This window comes from Arvicanthis niloticus, chromosome 1 (genome assembly GCF_011762505.2).
Source record: "Arvicanthis niloticus isolate mArvNil1 chromosome 1, mArvNil1.pat.X, whole genome shotgun sequence".
Classification (NCBI taxonomy): domain Eukaryota; kingdom Metazoa; phylum Chordata; class Mammalia; order Rodentia; family Muridae; genus Arvicanthis; species Arvicanthis niloticus.
Window position 1 is genome coordinate 44,243,560 of NC_047658.1, and position 19,959 is coordinate 44,263,518.

General features: G+C 40.2%; 1 protein-coding gene across 4 annotated transcripts in view; it reads right to left on the reverse strand.

The window, feature by feature from the left end:
• Positions 1–632: 632 nt before the first annotated feature.
• Positions 633–19,959, reverse strand: part of Mctp2 (multiple C2 and transmembrane domain containing 2) — a 219,887-nt gene continuing 200,560 nt past the window's right edge. For all 4 annotated transcript variants that reach the window (XM_076935826.1, XM_034495257.2, XM_076935828.1 and 1 more), the window contains 3 exons: positions 11,438–11,547; positions 5,983–6,080; positions 633–3,832 (listed from right to left, as the gene is read on the reverse strand). In XM_076935826.1, coding sequence (XP_076791941.1) covers positions 3,764–3,832; positions 5,983–6,080; positions 11,438–11,547 — 277 coding nt within the window. In that variant the 3' untranslated portion in view covers positions 633–3,763. The remainder of the gene's footprint in view (positions 3,833–5,982; positions 6,081–11,437; positions 11,548–19,959) is intronic.

Sequence of the window (19,959 nt, forward strand, 5' to 3'; positions counted from 1 at the left end):
ATCTTATGTTACAGCAGGAGGTGAAAACTCAGATAGCACAGAGTCAATGGTAACCTCATCAGAGCAAGGGAACTCCGAATAGTTTGAAGGAGAATTGCATCTACTTAAGTCATCACAGGTGTAAGAGATAATATGAAGACTAACCAAGCCCTATGACATTACCATCATTCCCATAATATATGGGGTATTATGCACCATGGCTACCAGCATAGAAGCAATACCACAACCTCCTCTGACTTACCAGATTGTATAGGTTTATAGATGAGTGAAAACCACAAAGACTAAAATCAAAGATATCCAAGAGGACCCCAGCCACAGTCCAGGAGACAAGCCTTTGACAGTGCTATAAATGTGAGTGTGGGCCTAAGAAGGAAACCATGAACACTTCACAAGGCTTTAATATTCCCACCTAATTATCTTGAAGTTGAATAGTGTGGCTATGTTATCTAATTTCAACAAAATCATTAAGTGCACATCACATGCTTTGAATGATGGATCTGCATTGTGCATCTTGTCTTGGATGAGAGTCAACCCTCATTCAAAGTATCCACATTGCATATACTACCTGCCTGTTAGTCACACAATAGTGACAGTGTAAACCAATGTGAGACAGTTGTATACTGATAAAATAATTTACCAAGACACAAATATATAATTTATTGAAATACACTCCAGTAAAACAGTGAGTGAGTTTCTAGATACAGTAAATCATGCCACTCACAGAAGCAGGTGGAAGTTATTTTATTGCAGGTAAAGTAGAAAGAACTTGGTCCTTTCGTTATGGGACTTCTGGGTTAGCCCATATCTGAAGGGACAGGTGAACTTCTTGGTACTTTGCTAAACAGGGAGATACTCATTTTCTCGCATGCAATGTTGATTTCATCAACTATCAATTGTCTTCAGCAGAGAGTTTAGAAAAAGTTGGCCCTGTCTTGCTCTCAAATTCCAGCTGGCATTTGTGTCCTGAATTTAATGCTGTGAGTTCTATTGGGGCTGGGGAGGAAAGAAGTCTCTTAAAATATGAGTTTTATAATACAACTCATATTTTAAAGACTGACCTTTTTTATAAAGTGCTTTGAATGTTTAAGAGTTAGGCTCCAGATGGTTACGTAAGGAATTTTGGGTCACTAGGGAACCAGGCTCCAAACACTCATGACTGTTCTGTAGAGGTGTGAGAACTGTACTTTCCTTTGGCTCTTTTCTCTTTAGACTGGCCACCAGCTATCGGATTTACAGCTGTGGTGGTTTTTTTTAGCATGCATTTTACTCAATACCTTTCACAAAGCATACAAACTGTCATGCTGGCATATCTGGACATGCCAAAGGACTGCTTTCTATAAGTGTAGATTGTGATCATTCTCAGAAAGAAAAAAATATCTTGCGGAAGTTGCTAAAATCTTGGGTTAGAAGAAATCTTCTTTTTGTATATCAAACGGTGGAAGAAGGAAAAAGAAATTTATGCTAGGTTTAGTCCCATGCATACAAGAAGAATAGTTCTGTCCACAGCCCTGTGACAGGTGCTTCTTTGAGATGGAATAAAGTATTAGATTATGCGATTTGTCTCTCTCTGAGATCCTGGGCTCAGACAAGGCATGTATGGATGAAACCTGTGCAACTATGATTGTATAAATCTTAACATTTCACTTCCAACAGATACTCATTTTCTCGCATGCAATGTTGATTTCATCAACTATCAATTGTCTTCAGCAGAGAGTTTAGAAAAAGTTGGCCCTGTCTTGCTCTCAAATTCCAGCTGGCATTTGTGTCCTGAATTTAATGCTGTGAGTTCTATTGGGGCTGGGGAGGAAAGAAGTCTCACTAATGATACCTTCCTGTTGGGGAAATTATTTCATTTAAAAATTCTAAAGGAAAAGAACAGCCATGAAGGATGGGTCCCACATTTAAATAAATAAGGGGTTATTTGGCTCCCAAAAGTTTCCATTCCAATGGCTGATCATATCTCACATGACGGCTTATAGATGTCTGCCTTGGGTCATTACTAAATGACAGACTATGATAAACTGGATGACAGGAACAAGACAATGAGGTATTGTTTACACAGAAGATTGAGTAACTGGTTAGACAAAGAAGTTCTCGGGTATCTATTGTATGTACAACTAACAGATTTACTGGGGCTTTTAGAATCTCGTCAAGGCTCCTTTCCAGCCAGCTTCATTAACTCGAAGTAAATCAAATCATGCAGAAATCGGGCTCTGCCACAGAGAAATCGGGAAGAAGAATATGAAGTAAAACAGAGACATGAGATGACAAAGTTGAGAATCTTTGGCATTTTTTTTCATAAAACAGTTTGAAGATTATTAAATTACAATGCAGAAACAAAAAAGAGAGCTAAACACAAGTAAATTAGGTCTTTTTACCTCAGCTTTTCTTTACAATACATATACAAACCTGCATATAGCAAGTATATGTTGATGAAATATAGATTTTAAAGTTTAAATATCATTTTAATACAAAGATATTTGTACACTTTTTTACATGCACGTAATTAATTGTTTTAAACGTGGCAGGGTGCTGCGGAATTGTGGAGTACTCAGGGTTCAAACACTATCTACAGAGGACTTTTGATGTTGTTTTGTATGAATGGGATTTTGAAATGAGCTTTTATTGTCTAAATTTTAGTTTGATCATTAGAAAAATAAAACACAAATTTGAACAACAAAATACATTTTAAATGTCTGCTCAAAACATTGGGCAACTGAAATGATTATATTTCAATAAGAGACTCAACTAAGTAAGTCCCTTCATACTTGATATTCCTAAATACATCCAGAATCTGCTCGTTCATCTGCCTCAACCCCCAGCATCTCTCTAACGATGCACATTGACATCTTGTTTTAGTCATGAGCAAAAGTGAAGTTGGAAGAAATGGCATCTTACAGAAATATAATATTATCATGAAACCCTTATTCTTCCAAAGAGTGACTTCAATGAGTGACTCCTTGGGACCTTCAAGGATAGCCCTTGCCAACAACAGCTGAGATGTGATTTAAACTGGCATCTTATACTAAGGGGTCAGCAGAAATAGATAAACAAGCATGTCTTTAGTAATTACTGTTGAAAGATTCCTAAATATTTGAGTTAATTCTGGAAATCACTAACTAAGCATTCATTTTCCAGTGTACATTATCAGGGTAGATAGAAGAAACAAAATAACATGAAATAAGTGTGTGTGGGGGGGGGGGGGAGGTCGAGACTGGAAATAACTGAACCTCTGTTGATTGTTGGCTTTAAGAGAGAGTTTTTACTATAGAGTGGAGGCTAACATAGCACAATTCCTGAGCTGGCATTGAGCTTGGACTATCCTGCCTTGGCTTCTTCACTGTTAGGATTACAGGTGTGAGCCACCAGCCTCAACTGGAAATAACTGATTCTTAGTGCAAATCTGTTGAAGGTATTGAAATAAGTTCAGCATCATCCTGCAATCAAGTAGTCTCCTGGCTGCTCTCATGGATGGTGTTCAGACATGTGGACACCTTGTTTTATGTCTGAAAAATGGATACGAGGCTCCCACAGTCTCAGACTTGATGCCTTTTGATGGTTTGGTTGTCTGGGCATCTGAGATACCCATGCATAGGGACCTGTGGGCAGGTGTGCTTGCATCTGGGTATGTAAAGAGAGCAGAGAGGGATGAGAAGGCTGCACACAGTATCCATCTCAGGACACATTGGTACCACTAGAGCAACCATGATCCAGGTCTGATTGGCTGCACATTGGATGCTGGAGTCCTCAGTCTGTGTAAACCCTAGACAGTACTCCTCTTCTTCCGAAGTGGGCTGTGGCTTCCAGAGAGCTTCAGCTCTGCATACTGCACCTGTGAAAACAAACAGACATGATGCTGGCAGTTGGGTAACCCTAGATCACCACAGAGTGTGTTAATGGCTCCCCAAGGACACAGCAAAGCAAAGGAAGGAAGGTTCAAAGGTAATGAATCATTTTCTAAACATGGGGCCATGGGGGGATTAATTGCAGGAAGGGTTTCAGAAGTCATGCATCATTTCTTGAAACCAAAAATATTAAAAGCAGATTTTTCTAATGAGATGCATGGGTTTCTATAGGCCTTACATAGGCTCACCACTGCTGCCTCATCTTAGTCTTGCTTATGCCAACTTTCAGCCATAAACAACCTAGTAACTGCCTATTCGGATTGTTGATCTTACGTTATGACACAACAAACAAGTATCACTCATTTCAAAGTACCTACAATGATGAGGGGAAATTCAGTATCTTACAGACATTTATTTTACCTAAGAGGGGACAAAATATTGAAATTGATGCTAGGCCCCAAACTTATATAGATGTCACTTAAAATTAATTTCACTCGTAGTATAATAGCTAGAACATCTGAGATAAACAGGAGCCCTTGTGAAGTCCTCAGAGGCGTACTGTCAGGCTCATTAGAAAGCACCCTTGATGGACTAGGGAGACTTGTGCTAATGCATGGAAGAACCTCATTCAAATGTTTTGTCATATGTATCTCTCTGTGATTATGCCACATATACCTGGATGACACATTCCAAGGGCTGATGCCAGGACCATGGAGCCATGGGACTGACGAAAATTTCTATTCACAGATATTGTGGGAACTTGCACTGTAACCCATGTGATGGCACATTGCAAGCATAATGCTATCATGTGTAGGCTGATAGGCTGAGGGTAGAATGGATTTATTTTAACTATTGGTCACAGGTGCTCCCTATTTTTAGCATTTCTGCCAAATTCTCCAAGGATGTCATATCTCGTCCTACAATAGACTATACTTAGCCAAAATCAGACAAACAAAAGTTCCTCCCATCTGGTGTTTTGTGAAAGCTGCCCCCCGACCCCCAAGGAGGAGAGAAGACAACGTAACTGCCAATCTTAAATGCAAAACAAAGGCCAGGTTATTATTTCTCAATTATGTCATGTAAATGCTAGAGACTAAATGTATCTTTAGAGAAGTGAGTTTTGCAGGTTCATGTCATGAAGTATAACTTAAAGAAAAAGCATCACAGAGTACATTTTAATCTCTAGAATGTGGAAAGAAGGGGCCCTTGAGACCTTTAGCCCATATGCCTATAATCCACAAAGATGCTGGGAAACCAATTAGGCTATGTTGGCCCAAGGATGAAAATCGATACTTGATTTGGGGTTCTCTCAGACAACAAAAGACTGTGCCTTTGATTACCTTGATGATGCTTCATGCCATGAGACCCCCCTTTACCCATTCAGTGGTCATTCTTTGCCATTAGAGAAATCATTGCCTGCCTATGCACCTCTGGCTTTGGTGCAGGCAAGTCTGCAGGACCCTGGATGGGGCCATTCTTTGGGACTTTCTCTTATTGGTGCCTTTGTTAATCTCTGGGCATCCACAAAATTGAGACGCTGCTGGACTGAGTGGGCATTACCTGCAAATAATACTTGTGATTGATCTCAAATTTGATTTCCCACCACCTCTTCCTCTCTGTGTATCAGAGAAAGTAGAGGCTTTGTCCTCCTTGGCATTCCAAAGTCTTCCGAGGAAAGAGGATAGAGGAGAGGCTGAAGAGATAATTGGGGCAAAGGAGGAATAAGAAGAATAATCCTCTTGTCTCCTACTTCCTAAAATGCCTGCCATCTGGAGAGCTGAGAGAATAAGCAGTGCCCCTCCTTTTCTGAGCCTAGGAAACTCCTCTGAGCTCATCTCTTTCTCTTCAGGGAGGAAAGTAATCAAAACGGGACCCACTTCACAGCCCCAGAGCTGCTCGGTATGAGTTCCAGCCATTCCGAAGTAGCTCTTTTACAGGATAAATTTCCTCAGTCATTATATGCTTTAGACGAAGGGCTAGTTTTATTCCCCCACCTCCCGGAAAGAACTCTTTAGAGATTTTCTGATTATTTATCTCAATTACTCACACAAGCACAGCCATGTGCCCTTCCAGTTCTCTAGGGCTGGCAAGAACTCAGTGTTGGTACCCCTGCGGGTAGTGAACTATCATCACATACCTTCTGAATGTCAGAGGGCACCCTGGAGAGAAAGTCTAGAAGCTCATTATTGTCGATTGAATAAGGATTTCGAAGCTTCTTAGTAAATTTATTTATGCCTGCAAAACAAAAATACGTGTTTATCATCCATATCTACCTACCAATCTCTATTTATCTATCATTAATCTAACTCTCTCTCTCTCTCTCTCTCTCTCTCTCTCTCTCTCTCTCTCTCTCTCTCTCTCTCATTTTCTCTACCTACCTGTCTACCATCTATCTTTGAAAACATGCCTGAGTGGGGGGAGGAGAGATATTCACAACTAAAAATTAGTGTGAAACCAATCACTGTCCAGTTGTGCACAAGTTTCTGTCATGTGGCATCATTCACAATAACTTTTTTTCTGAAAAGATGGAGGGTCGTCGTGCTGTGGGATGAGGGATCTGCCTTCTTCAGCTGTGAAAATCCCATTACAGTGTCAGCAGCAGAGCTGCAGAAACACACACTAAAACGGGGGAACTCATTGGTTCTTTTGGTAACCACTGATTAAGAGCCTCCTCTGCTATGGAAACAAATGTCCCAGATGGGAAAAGGACTCTACTAGTCAAAACAAGTCCCTGCTTGGATGCTCTGGACCAAACATAGCTGTGGGGAGAGGAGGGTGGGAGCTTTGGTGGGTAGAAAGAAACTGCAGCAAGAGCTCTCCATTTATTCATTTTCACAGGATCCTTTTCTCTCACTGCAGAACAGAACTTGACATGTTGATTGCACGTTGCTGGCAGAAACTGTGAAAAGTTATTATTGGAAAATTATCTCACTGCAGTGACTAACTTCATTTATGGACCACAACGCTGGCACATGTGTTTGTCCAGGCAACAGAGTCCACACTAACTTAGGATGGCGACAGTGGTAATTAGAATGAGGTTCAATGTTCAAGTTGCCAAGTGACCCTTGCAGCCTCTGTCAATCTTTGGCTGTGCATCTGGAGTTCCTGGGCATGCCCAGAACATGGTTTCCTCTTCAGAGAAAGATTCCGCCCAACCTTCCTTTGTCTTCTACTCTTTCCTTGGGGTTGCTCTGCCTTATCCAGATCTCATAAGCTATAGTCTTTTCACCAAATGTCAACCCTTTTTTTCATGTTGAGTTTTAGAAGCAGAAAGACTAGGTGGTCTTCTGAAGTTTTGCCACAGGGTGCTTGTTTAACAAGGATGGTATCTGAAGGCCCGCCTGTCCCAATGATGCTGAATGAATTCTCAGCTTAGTTGTGCTCTGAATGGCTCCTACTCAGAAGCCAAGTTCAACAGTCCCCATCACATAAAAGGTTTGATGTTTCCCTTTGTTCATTAAATATGACTTTGCTTTCATCTAAGGACTAGACTTCCTGCATGGCATTGTACCTGACACAATGACAACCTCCAGTCCTTTCTTTGGGGGGTCAGATTTACATCTGCTTTGCAAATGGGATCCAGCCATTGTTCATGGGTAAATGGTGGCTTGGTGGTTGGGCTGGGGAAGGATCTCAGTAGTGCTCCCCTTTCCTTCAAGTCAAAGCTGCACTCTGCCTTTCTTCCCTCTACCCCCACAGCAAGCTTCCTGTTTGGAACTAAAATTCCCCCCAGCGTTCCTTTAAACTAAAATACTCTCACTGTGTTATTCTAAAGACATTTAATTGTAGCATGGGCTTTTTGGCAAAAGAAAACAGACAAGGCAAAGTGATGAAGGGAGACAAAGACGTATTGAGAAAAGATGTATCTTCTATTGTTAATTATATATAGTGTGCGCATCTGGAGCCTTTACAACGAACAGCAAGGCAGGGATAATATCACAGCCGATCAAAACACTGCATTCTTAGTCACTGAGGAGATTACAGACCTGCACAGCAGCTCAGATGCACCCATAAAGGCAGAAGTAGTCCACAATGCAGTGAGACTGACTATGTTTGAAAAACTTGGAATAAAAATCACAAGGTATTCAGCTTGCATGCTTCAGAAGCATAGCTTATTTTTAAGGTATCTTAGGTTCAATGATTTGAGATATTCTACTAAATTATCTATTATTTGAGACCAAGTAGAAAGAGGACATCATAGACTCTTGGTCAACTTTATGGGGTAATAGGCCAATAGCAAAGGTGCAGGCACGCCTGGGATGCCATTCTATGTCCATAACATATTAACTGTGTGATTTCAGGCACATCACTTAATCCTCCTGGGCTCAAGACTTTTGACAATGAAATCTTCATAATAAAAACATTAGCTCTGTAGTTTCCAGGATTGATTATAGAAGCATGCTGAGTAATGTAGGCAAATATTTTATAATATGCAATGACCCAACAAAAGACAGTAACTGGAGTCACCACCATGGATGTCAATTAGACAGTAACATAAGGAGGTAGTGAATGAAAAGAAATGTCTCTGTGCTATTATACATCATGCACACTATTTTGGGATCACATACCTAGACCTGGAAGATGTGTCTTGACCCAGTAAATACTAGTCCTAACTTTAGACTTTATTTTTAACTGAAATGATACAAACAAAGATTTATCTGCTGTAAATACTGTTAGCAAAGATGGAAAAAATAAAAGAAATGAGATCCAAGTCATGGGGTATGAGATTTGGTGAGGACATTGTTGAGTGGTCCCAGACTGTACAGCATATAGATCAGTCAATGGAGCTGAAGCCTGCAGTGGAAAACAAAATCACTTGAAGAATTTGTGTAACCCAATAACAACTACATGGCATAAAAAGACACTGTCAATCAAGTACTTGGGTACATTGTGTGCATGTCCATGTATCACACTTTGGTGGAGTGGACAACAAAATACAGGGAAGAGTATGTACAAGTTATAGGCAAATACTATGTCGTTATAGATGGGACTTAGACATTTAGAGATATAGGTATTAACAAGATTCATGGAAATAATCTTCGGAGGCAATACAGGAAAGATTTTATCAACCTTCTTCATGGAAAAAAAGGATGATCAGAAGAATTTTCAAATATGCATACTGTTTAACAGCTGACCATGGTGTTTAACTCAGCACGGACAAAATAGTAGCCAAAGACCTGTCATTATCAATCACATCTTGCTAGAAGATAACATCTACGAGCTAAATGTGAACAAAATTGGATTTGAAAAGGAATACTTATAAAGGATGAAGAAAGAATAAAATTATTTTAGCTAAATAATTCAGCAGTGTTTCAAACTTCATACTTGATCCTCAGCCATGCCTAATTTTTAAGTCAGAACTCCATGAAGAGGAGTTAGAATGTTTTTCCTTTGACTGGCTACAATAGAGAACACTTTAAGATTACACCTCCTAGAATATCACCCAGACTACACCTCCTAGAATATCAGCAAGGAGGGAAAATAAAATAGTCATCTGAGGTGGAGGAAGAAAGGAAACTGCAATCAAGAGACCTGGGGAGAGAAAGCCCAGACAGTAAACTGCAGCTGTGGGGGAGGGGAGTATCTCTAGGACATGCCAGAGACCTGGGGTTAGGGAGTCTCCAAGGAGTCTATAAGGGTGACTCTAGCTGAGACTCCTAGCAGTGGGGGATATGGAGCCTGAAGTGGTCACCTCCTGTAGCCAGGCAGGGCTCCTACTAGAGGGATAAGAACACCAACCCACTCACAATATTTTCTACCCCAAATCTGCCCTGCCTACAAGAAGTACAGGGATAAAGATAGAGCAGAGACTGAAGCAATGGCCAACCAATAGCTGGCCCAACTTGAGACTCATTCCATGGGCAAAAGCCAGTCTTTGACACTATCAGTACTCTGTTATTCTTACAGACAGGAGTTTAGCATAACTGTCCTGACTCCCTCACTCTCTAAGAGACTCTCCCCAGCAGCTAATGGAAAGAGATGCACAGCTAAACACTCAGTGGAACTTGGGGAGTATTATGGAAGAGTTGGGGGAAGGACTGAGGAACCCAAAGAGGACAGATTCCACAAGAAGACCAACAAAGTCAACTAACCTGGATGCTTTGAGCCTCCCAGAGATTGAACAACCAACCAAAGAGCATATATGGGCTGGACCTACCCCCACTACACACACATATGTACCAGATGTGCAGCTTGGTCTTCATGCAGGTCCCCCTACGACTGAAGCAAGGGCTGTCCCTGACTCTGTTGCCTGCCTGTGGATCCCATTCCTCAACCTGGGCTGCCTTGTTTGGCCTCAGTGGAAGAGGATGTGCCTAGTCCTGCAGTAATTTGATGAACCATGGTAGGTTGGTACCAAGAGAAACTTCCTTCCTTATCAGACGAGAAGAGGAGGAGGTATGTGATAAGGATTATTGGGGGGGGGGTGGACTGGGAGAAGAAGGGTACTGCAATCCAGATGTAAAGTGAATAAATTAATGGAAAAATAAGCAAGCAAATGAATAAACAAATATTACATCTCATAGAGAATGATCAATTTACCCTCCCCAACTCCTTGCTGTTGAGTACTCTTACGAGTTATTTCATTTCCCCAATAACTCCACTCATTTCCAAATGTCCACTTTGGCTTTCTATATCCTCAGGGTTTTCTCCACTCCCACAATCTTCATAGATTTTCTTGATGGTTCCAGAAATAGTTGTAGCTTTTATCTTAATTTTCATCTTCTTTGTTGTTGCTTACAAGTGAATGCATCTCGCAGTCTCTGATCTTAGGGACTTTCCTGAATCTCTTGATGTGTAAGATCCCATGAAATGATGAAGACCTGAGATTCAGGAACAGTTGTAAGACAAAGGCTGCTTGCTTCTCCAACAATGAGGTTAGTCTCCTCCAAGTACACTCTTTTTATCATTCCAAAAAGGCGTATAGGGTCCCATAAAGGCTTCTATTTTGTCCAGCTTAGATGTGAAATCTAACATGACATGTGTGTTAAGTTGATCACCTTTCTTGGTGCTTTTTAAAGAAGTGGCTAAACTAAATCATGCAAGCATGCCAAGTCCCCAGCTAACAATAGCTTCCTCGTCTTCAGCCACGACTTAGGTAGTCATAGATATCCATCCCTCATCCCACTGCTTCTGGATTTAACTATGAGGTTAGCTCGTTTATTTTCCTGTAGTTGAGATGGCGTGTCAGAAGCAGCGAGCCAGAGGCCAGACTCACTTTTACTGTATATAAGGGCAAGATGCAGGTGTTTGCCCACCATTTGAACCACAGTGTTTCCGGAGAGTTACTAGTCCACAGCCATATATTATTCAAATGGATTTACGACCAGGAAAGCCTAAAGGGAAATGGCAAGCCTGATCACAGTTTCATTTGATTGTGATTCTGCACAGGGCTTATAAATATCCATGTTGAGACCTCATGAAACTGGCCTTTGCAGAAAGGTCCTGGAAGTTTTCATTCCCCAAATGTTTTCCTTAATTTCATGTTTAATTGGTAACAGGGGCGCATTTAAATTTTATGGTTGTACTTTAAAAATGAGTAATTTGTTCTTACCTGGAACTGCCTACTAGCAAAAGGACTGTGTCAGACTTACCCCAGAGTAGAATGATATACCGTAGAGGGATGAAATACAAAACAACGGTGGTTATGGCCAGAATCAAACAGGCCAGCAGCGAAAGAAAGGGGACTGTCCAGTTAAACATGCTGTAGACAGAACACACCAGTATCAGTTAAAGTCATCATAGCACAAGTATATATATATATATATATATATATATATATATATATATATATGGATATATTTATACACTGATACATATGTATATAATTATACGCATATATATTTGTATCAATCTCTAAAATTGAAGGTAAAATTGTGCTAAGTTGACTGTATATTTGACAGGACACCTGAGAAATATTAGTAAGGAGACAAATCAGAAGACCCAGTTAGCACAACTTGTCAGAAAGTCAGTAACACTGCCTTCCTCAAACAAATAGTCCTCAGCAAAACAGTTTAGGCACTGCACTGTGATTAAGAATGGCCATGCTGCCATAACAGGTTGGTGCCTACATCTCTTGAAAACTAAGCATCAGCCGGGCAGTGGTGGTGCACACCTTTAACCCCAGCACTTGGGAGGCAGAGGCAGGCGAATTTCTGAGTTCGAGGCCAGCCTGGTCTACAGAGTGAGTTCCAGGATAGCCAGGGCTACACAGAGAAACCCTGTCTCAAAAAACCAAAAAAATTAATAGAAAGAAAGAAAGAAAGAAAGAAAGAAAGAAAGAAAGAAAGAAAGAAAGAAAGAAAACTAAGCATCACATAAGTTATTTCAAGGTGGATGTTTCTCTCTCTGTGAACGTATAGTGGCTAGAAAAATATGAAAAAGGTGGAGATTATTATTATTTCTGTATTCTTGCACTTTTGTGTGCAAATGGGGCCCTAACATCTGGGCTATAGATGTGGATACACAGGGAGCACCAGTTCACAGTCCTGGGAATCTGCCTGCATCCTGAGCTCTCAGCTGTGCCTAAACCGTCTCCTAGCAGAAGCTTCACCTTCATGGATAAATGATTTGTTGATGCACTGACTTGTACTAGGAACACATAGACATTTTTTATTTGTTTTTTCCCCCCTGGTGTTGTTGTTTAGAAGGGATGAGGAGAAATAGTGAATCATTTCAGAGGAAGCAAAATATGCTGGTCCTCGGGCATTATTACATCCATGTGTTTGGACTGCAGCACTCTTAATAATTCTGCCATTTAGGTACTAGCCCCATTTTACAGACAAACAAACTGAGGCTGGTTGTGTAAATCATCAATATTCAGCATTGGAGATGAGACCCAGTATGCTGTGCATTCTACTTGTTGTGCAAACATGAAGACTTGAGTTCAGATCTGCAATACATTAGAAGAGGAAAAAGAAGAGAAAGAGGAAGAAGAGAAAAAGAAGAGGAAGAAGAGGAAGAGGAGGAGGAGGAGAAAAAACAGGCATGGCTATGTGCCCTGTAATCCCACTGGGAAATGATTGGAAACTGGATCCCAGGATCTCATTGGATGACCAGCCCACACAATGCATGCACCCATACTAATACATACACCCACAATACACTAAGCAAACAGGCACTGTGTAGTATATTCACACACCATAAACAGATAACCATGATTCCACAAATACTAACAAACTTCAAGGGATGGTAAGCTCACCCTCACTTTCAGACTGTTATTAATATTATTAAAATCTTTATCCATTGAGAGGTATGGTATTTATTATGTTCAATTTTAAGTTCCTTCATATTAAACAAATTTGTATAGCTTTTGGAGAATATAAAGGGTAATTTTACTAGAATTTAAGAGAAAAACATATAGGTCAGAAGGAAATCCAGGCAGCTGTCAGGAAGAGAGAGGGGAAAAATTTCACTCCTTCCAAATTCAGCATCAAATTGAAATAATGTTAGCTTAGTAGGACAATCATTAGATCTTCTCTTACATCAGAGGTGCCTAGCTTCAAATTTTCATATATCAGTGTAGTCTTTACCCCTTAACAAGAAACTTCACTTTGCAACAGAATGAGACCATTACAGAAAACCATAGTCAATCAAAATTCAGAGTCCTGAAGCTCAGTCCCAGTGGATACATCTAGAATACACTTATACGCTTAAGCTCAGGAAGAGAAAACAGAAAGAGTTTAAGAGCCAGAGAAACTGGGAGTTTGCCATTGAGACAGTGTTTTCTAGTAATGTCAGAAGCTTCATCTACAAAGTCTCACTATCATGGCTGCCTAAACATGAGAAGAAGCGGGAAAACAACAAACATGTTAACATGGATGAGGGAACACCCACGAGGCCTTAGCCTACATGAAGAACTATAGGTAATTAAGGAACGTTGAAGATAGGATAAATGGTCTTCCCTAGAAAAGGACCTCACATCTGATAGAGGGGTAATATCCAAAATATATAAAGAACCCAAGAAGCTAACCACCAAAAAAACCAAACAACCCAATCAAAAAATGGGGTATAGAACTAAACCAAGAATTCACAACAAAGGAATCTTGAATGGCTGAGAAACACCAAAAGAAATGTTCAAATGATCAGAGAAATGATCAGAGAAATGCAAATCAAAACGACCTTGAGATTCCTCTTTATACCAATCAGAATGACTAAGATCAAAACCTCATGTGACAACACATGTTGGTGAAAAGAAACATTTCTCTATTGCTGGTGGGATAGAAAACTGGTACAACCACTCTGGAAATCAATCTGGAAGTTCCTTGAAAAATTGGAAATAGATCTACCTGAAGACCCAGCAATAACACTCTTGGGAATATACCCAAAAGATGTTCCACCATGCCACAGGGGCACGTGTTCCACTATGTTCACAGAGGCCTTATTTGTGTTAGCCAGAAGCCAGAAACAACTCAGATGTCCCATGACAGAAGAATGGATACAGAAAATGTGGTTCATTTACACAATGGAATACTACTTAGCTATTAAGAACGAGGACATCTTGAGTTTTGCAGGCAAATTGATGGAACTAGAAAATATCATCCTGAGTGAAGTAACTTGGATCCAAAAAGACATGCATGGTATGTACTCACTAATAGGTGGATATTAACCAAGAAAAAAATAAGTACAGAATACCCAAAATACAGTCCATAGAACTCAAAAAGGTCAACAGGCTAAAGGGCCCAAGGGATGATGCCTCAGTCCCATTTGGGAGGGAGAAGAAAGCAACCACAACACAGGAGGGAAGGAGGGCCTTGGGAAGAAAGGGGGATGGGGTGAGGGAGAGGGATTGGGTGGGGGAAAAGGACTGAAGCCCTGAGGACCAGCAGAAAGAAACAGGCAACCTCAGGAGGTATGAGAGACCTGGGAGGTGAGAGACTCTCAGGACTCAAAGAAAGAGACCCTAGATGAAATGCCCTACAGTGTGGAGAGGGAACTTGTAGAGCCACCTCCAGCAGAAAGACAGGGCTTCAAGTGAGAGATGAAGTTGCTATCTCACAGTCAAAACTCTGACCCATAATTGTTTCTGTCTGAAAGAACTGCAGGGATAGAAATGGAGAAGAGCCTGAGGAAAAGAAGGTCCAGCAACAGGCCCAAAGTTGGATCCAGCTCAAGGGGAGGTCCCAAGGCCTGACACTATTACTGAGGCTAAGGAGAGCTCACAAAAAGGGACCTATCCTGACTGCCCTCTGAAAGATCCAACAAGCAGCTGAAAGAATCAAATGCAGATATTTGCACCCAACCAGTGGACAGAAGATGCTGACCCCTGTGGTTTAATTAGGGAAAAGATAGAAGAAGCTGAGGAAAAGGATAACCCTGTAGGAGAACCAGCAGTCTCAATTAACCTGGACCCCCAAGATCTCTCAGACACTGAATCACCAACCAGGCAGCAAACACCAGCTGATATGAGTCCCCCAACACATATGCAGTGGAGGATTGCCAAGTCTGGGTTCAGCCAGAGAAGATGCACCTAACCCTCAAGGGACTGGAGGCCCCAGTAAGTTTAGAAGTCAGGTGGAATGGGTAGTAGGTGGTGTGGACATCCTTGTGGAGACAAGGGGTGGGAAGGAGGAATGGCATGTGGAACAGTCAGAGGGTGGATCAGAAGGGCAATAAAGTCTGGAGTGTAAATAATAATAATAATTATTATTATTAATAAACAAAATAAAATAAAAAGAAAAGAAAAAATACATCAACTGGTTATCCAATACCAAATGTTCAACCCTGGAGACATAGGCACATAAGTAACATTGTATGAGTTGAGTAGGTTGTGTTTAGAAATATATGTATATATTAATGAATCAGTACAGTTAATGAAAAAAGAGCCCGTGAATTGGAAAGAGAAGAAGGAGTGGGTCTATGGAAGATTTTGGAAGGAGGATATGGAAGGGAAAATGATGTAGTTAAAATCTCAAAATATAAAAATGTACTTAAAGAATGAAAAAGCACTCTGAAAAACAGAAGTGGGACACCGAGCTGAGGGAAGACCTCTAAAGCCAACGTTTGGTAGGTTTTAATATGTATGTTGCTGGGCGGTGGTGGTGCATGCCTTCAATCCCAGCACTTGGGAGGCAGAGGCAGGAGGATTTCTGAGTTCGAGGCCAGCCTGGTCTACAGAGTGAGTTCCAGGACAGCCAGGGCTATACAGAGAAACCCTGTCTTGAAAAAAACAACAACAAAAAAATATGCATGTTGACTCTCTTATGTTCAACATTATCTTTTTTTCTTGCCTGGAGTCAGTTTATAAACATGTATATACAAGAACAATGAGTTATAAGCCAAGTGGCTTGGGCTTTAGTCCAACTCCAATATTGGATAATTGGAGGAATTGATCTAATAAATCTGAATTATAATATCCTCTCAGTGAAATAGTATTATTAATAGTGTGTATATTATAGATAACACTAGAATTAAATGAAAATAAACAAGAACTTATATTTTAGTAGCTAGTTATTTGATGTCTTAAATTTTAGCCTACTTATAATTTTTAAATAAAAATATACATTTTTCATTACCAAATTTGTCCTTGTTTCACTTGTCAATTTGTACATTTGGTAAGGCATCTTGCTTTTATCTTTGTTTTGATTTTTACAATACAATTCAGCCTCATACTGTCCTGAAACTCAATGTATAGTCCAAGCTGGCATCTAACTCATGACTGTCTTATGCTTGCCACTGTGGTCTCTGTTCCACATGTGACACTGTACAGAGTAGAAAGGAATCAAAAAGCAGTCCTTACCCAAGGACACAGAGACCATGTGAATGGTTACCAAAAGCATGGCTCACAGCACTTACATTTTAGAAAATCACCTGTCTATTAGTAACACAGAAATCTTTCAATAAAATGCCTAACCTAAGAAACAGAAAGCAAGATCCAAACAAACAAAAAACAAAAAATTGAATCCTATTTAGACCTACAATATCAAATATATTTAGAACACAATGATACTACACAAGACCACTTACACATAGCAGTCCTTAAGCATGGCGATTCAAAGCTAGTAAAACCATCCAAATACAGACATCGGTGTATACATGTAATTATTACTGAATTTACCCGTGTGGTGACGCTGTAGGACTAGATGACTATACTACAGTGAACATCTGGAAGGATATATGACAAACAGTTCATGGTTGATACATCTGATAGAGTTTAGAAAAGAACATGGGGTAAAAAAGGAGACTTTCACTGGGCATGTTTGATTCTTGTAACAGATACGTTGTGAAATAAAATCAAATTAATGGGAATGTCAAATTGTGGTTTTGAATGTTTTAATGGTGGACAAAATGAGCAGACCACCATATATGTATGTATGTATGTGTATGTATAATATATATATATATATATATATATATCTGTATATGTATATATATGTATACATATATATACATACATAAATGTATATATATATACATATATATACACATACATACATATTTGCAGCTAGATATGACCCTTTGACCTATGTAGATTATATGTTACGACTGTGTGAGTAAAAACTGTTTTCTGTTCTAACACTGTCTAACCAACGTAAAACCATAGGTAATGTACTCAGCTTCTCTCTGTATCATTCCCATTTTATAGATGCAAAACTGACAAGCCATATCTACCTTACAGGAATGCTCACACTAGCCAATGAATTAATGAACACAAAGCATTTAAAACCTCACATGGCACAGTAATTATTTAAAACATTTTAGCTGCTTGTAATGCTTTGTCATATTGCAAACATAACATAAATATGAGAGGAAATCTGATTATATCGGAGAGCAGTCTGAAGATAATAGAATGCATTAAACATGAATTTCTCTTTTAAGAAGAGATATAAGTCACAATTCCCTTTGTAGCAATAATATATATTCTTAAAAGAGTAAAGTTCTGAGAAACTTGAGGCCACAAGGAGTAGGGTGGCCTGGTGGGGTGGGGTGGAGCATGGGGACATTCTCTTGGAAACAGGGAGGAGGAAGAATGGGATGAAGAACTGTAGGAGGGTGGACCAGAAGGTGGATAATGACTGGATTGTAAAAAATGACTAAAGATAAACATTTTTTTTTTAAAAAAAAAAAAAAAGTAACATTCTAGATAAATGGTTTGAGAAAAATGTTTTTTGGAAAGAAACTAGGCCACCACTCAGCTGACCTAAAAATAATTTTAAAAAATGATGTAATGGCAAAAACTAAAATTAATACGAGGATGCTAGAAATTAACTCAACTTTAACATAATTATTCTACCAAAATTATTTTAAACAACAACAAAAAAATGGGATTTTTTAAAAAAAAAAAAAGTATACTGTTTATGCTGCCTGTGGAAGAGACAGAAGAAAAAGCCTAGGGCATCCCTAAATCAATAATTTAATTTAAAAAAATGGGAGAAAGCATATGTCTATATATTTACAATAAGGCTAAGTGAAAAACAAAATGAATGAAAGAGGAAAGAACAAAAAGAAAACATACAGAAATAGATAGGAAGGAGTAAACAGACTGCGTCAGAACCTGGCATCCAGGAAGGCAGGACTGCAATCCAAGGTTAGGTTACCTGTGCGGATTAAAATGCTTTGAGAGCAACATTTAAGGTAAAACAAACAAACAAAAATCATAAATCTCCAGTTGGTAGCTGCCCAAAGTGAGCTATGCCCAAAGAAGTGAATCTCCTCCAGCAGTAAATCCTACCATTTCAGATATCTAAGTGCCCCCAACAAAGCAATCCCAGGAATTGCAGCTAATACCCCACACCAAAGGGTACCTGGCTCCATAAATAAGCACTACCAGGAACAGCAGAAAACAAATTCTGAGATGGAAGACTTCAGGTGTGGAGGCCAACTTGACATGTTATACAACCATGTTTAATATGGGAAAGTCAGGAAAAATAAGAAGCCATTAAAAAACTTACTCATAAAACTATTAAGAATGAACAGGGTACTTGAAAATAAGACATTGACATCTAAACTTACTAGTAATCACATGACATTTGCATAACGTACACGCGATGATGGAGAGATATCAAATGTTAGATGCAGGAGGGCGATCAGGTATGTTGAAACAAATTAGGTGAACATGGATCATGAAACTAACAAAGGGAAAGTTGCATAGCTATATTCATGTAATTCAACGAGACAGCAGAATTTCTTTAGTAGTAAATAGGTTACATCCTAATGATTAATAAGGTAATTCATCAAAAATCACTATCTTAATGTGCAGAAACAACAAAACCACCCAGAGTCTTGCCTGTGCCCTGCCACACAGCAGCACAAGTGTCAGTGAGCTGAGGATACCCAAGGCCAGCCTGTCATGAAGGCCTGGCTGTAGACGCCCGGAGGCCTGCCAGCCATGGAAGCCACCACAATGTGCAAGTACGTGGGAGACAGATGGAGAGAAAGAGAAGCAAAACAGTTTGAGCATTTCAAAGAGAGGTGGAGCTGGGGATGTGAGGGTGGAGACAAAGAGCCTGTTGTGAGTAGCCTGCCCTCCCACCTTAGGCCATGATGCAGGCCATGCTGCCACTGAGGGTCATGTCTGGGTTCATTGCCATGCAGCTGCAGGGGTCTGTGTTAATGCCCGTGGCTCCTATTACCATTAAAAATCATGCAGACTTCCCTGGTCTGGTTTGCTGCCTGGGACCATATTGATGTCCAAGGGTTGTGCAGAGCAGGCTCTGCCCCTCACTGGCTGCAGTGATGGAGAGATGGTCCCACCTTTCACTAACTGTAGCACTCAGAAGAGCAGGCTCTGTCCCTCTCCTGGGCAGGAGAGCTGGAGAGCTAACTGTGCTCTTTGTGGACTGCAGCACTGGGTGAGCTCACTGAGGTGGTTGTTGAAGAGCTGGTGGGCTGACCAACTCAGCTACCACCCATGCCCAGATCCAGGGCTTTAAGTTAGCCACCCCAACATCTACCTCATTTATGAACTGCTAGAGCATCTGAAAGGACCCGTGCTATAGATCCAAAGCTGCAGGATCTCCATGACACAGAATATCCTAATGGATATCCTCCAAGGAGGATCCAGTATTGATGGTGTACCAGGAACCAGAAGCCTTGAACCAGACCAATGACTCATTGCAACAAATATTTGCAAGTAAAGATATGTGGACAAAAGGGTATACTGTGTGACACAGTGTGA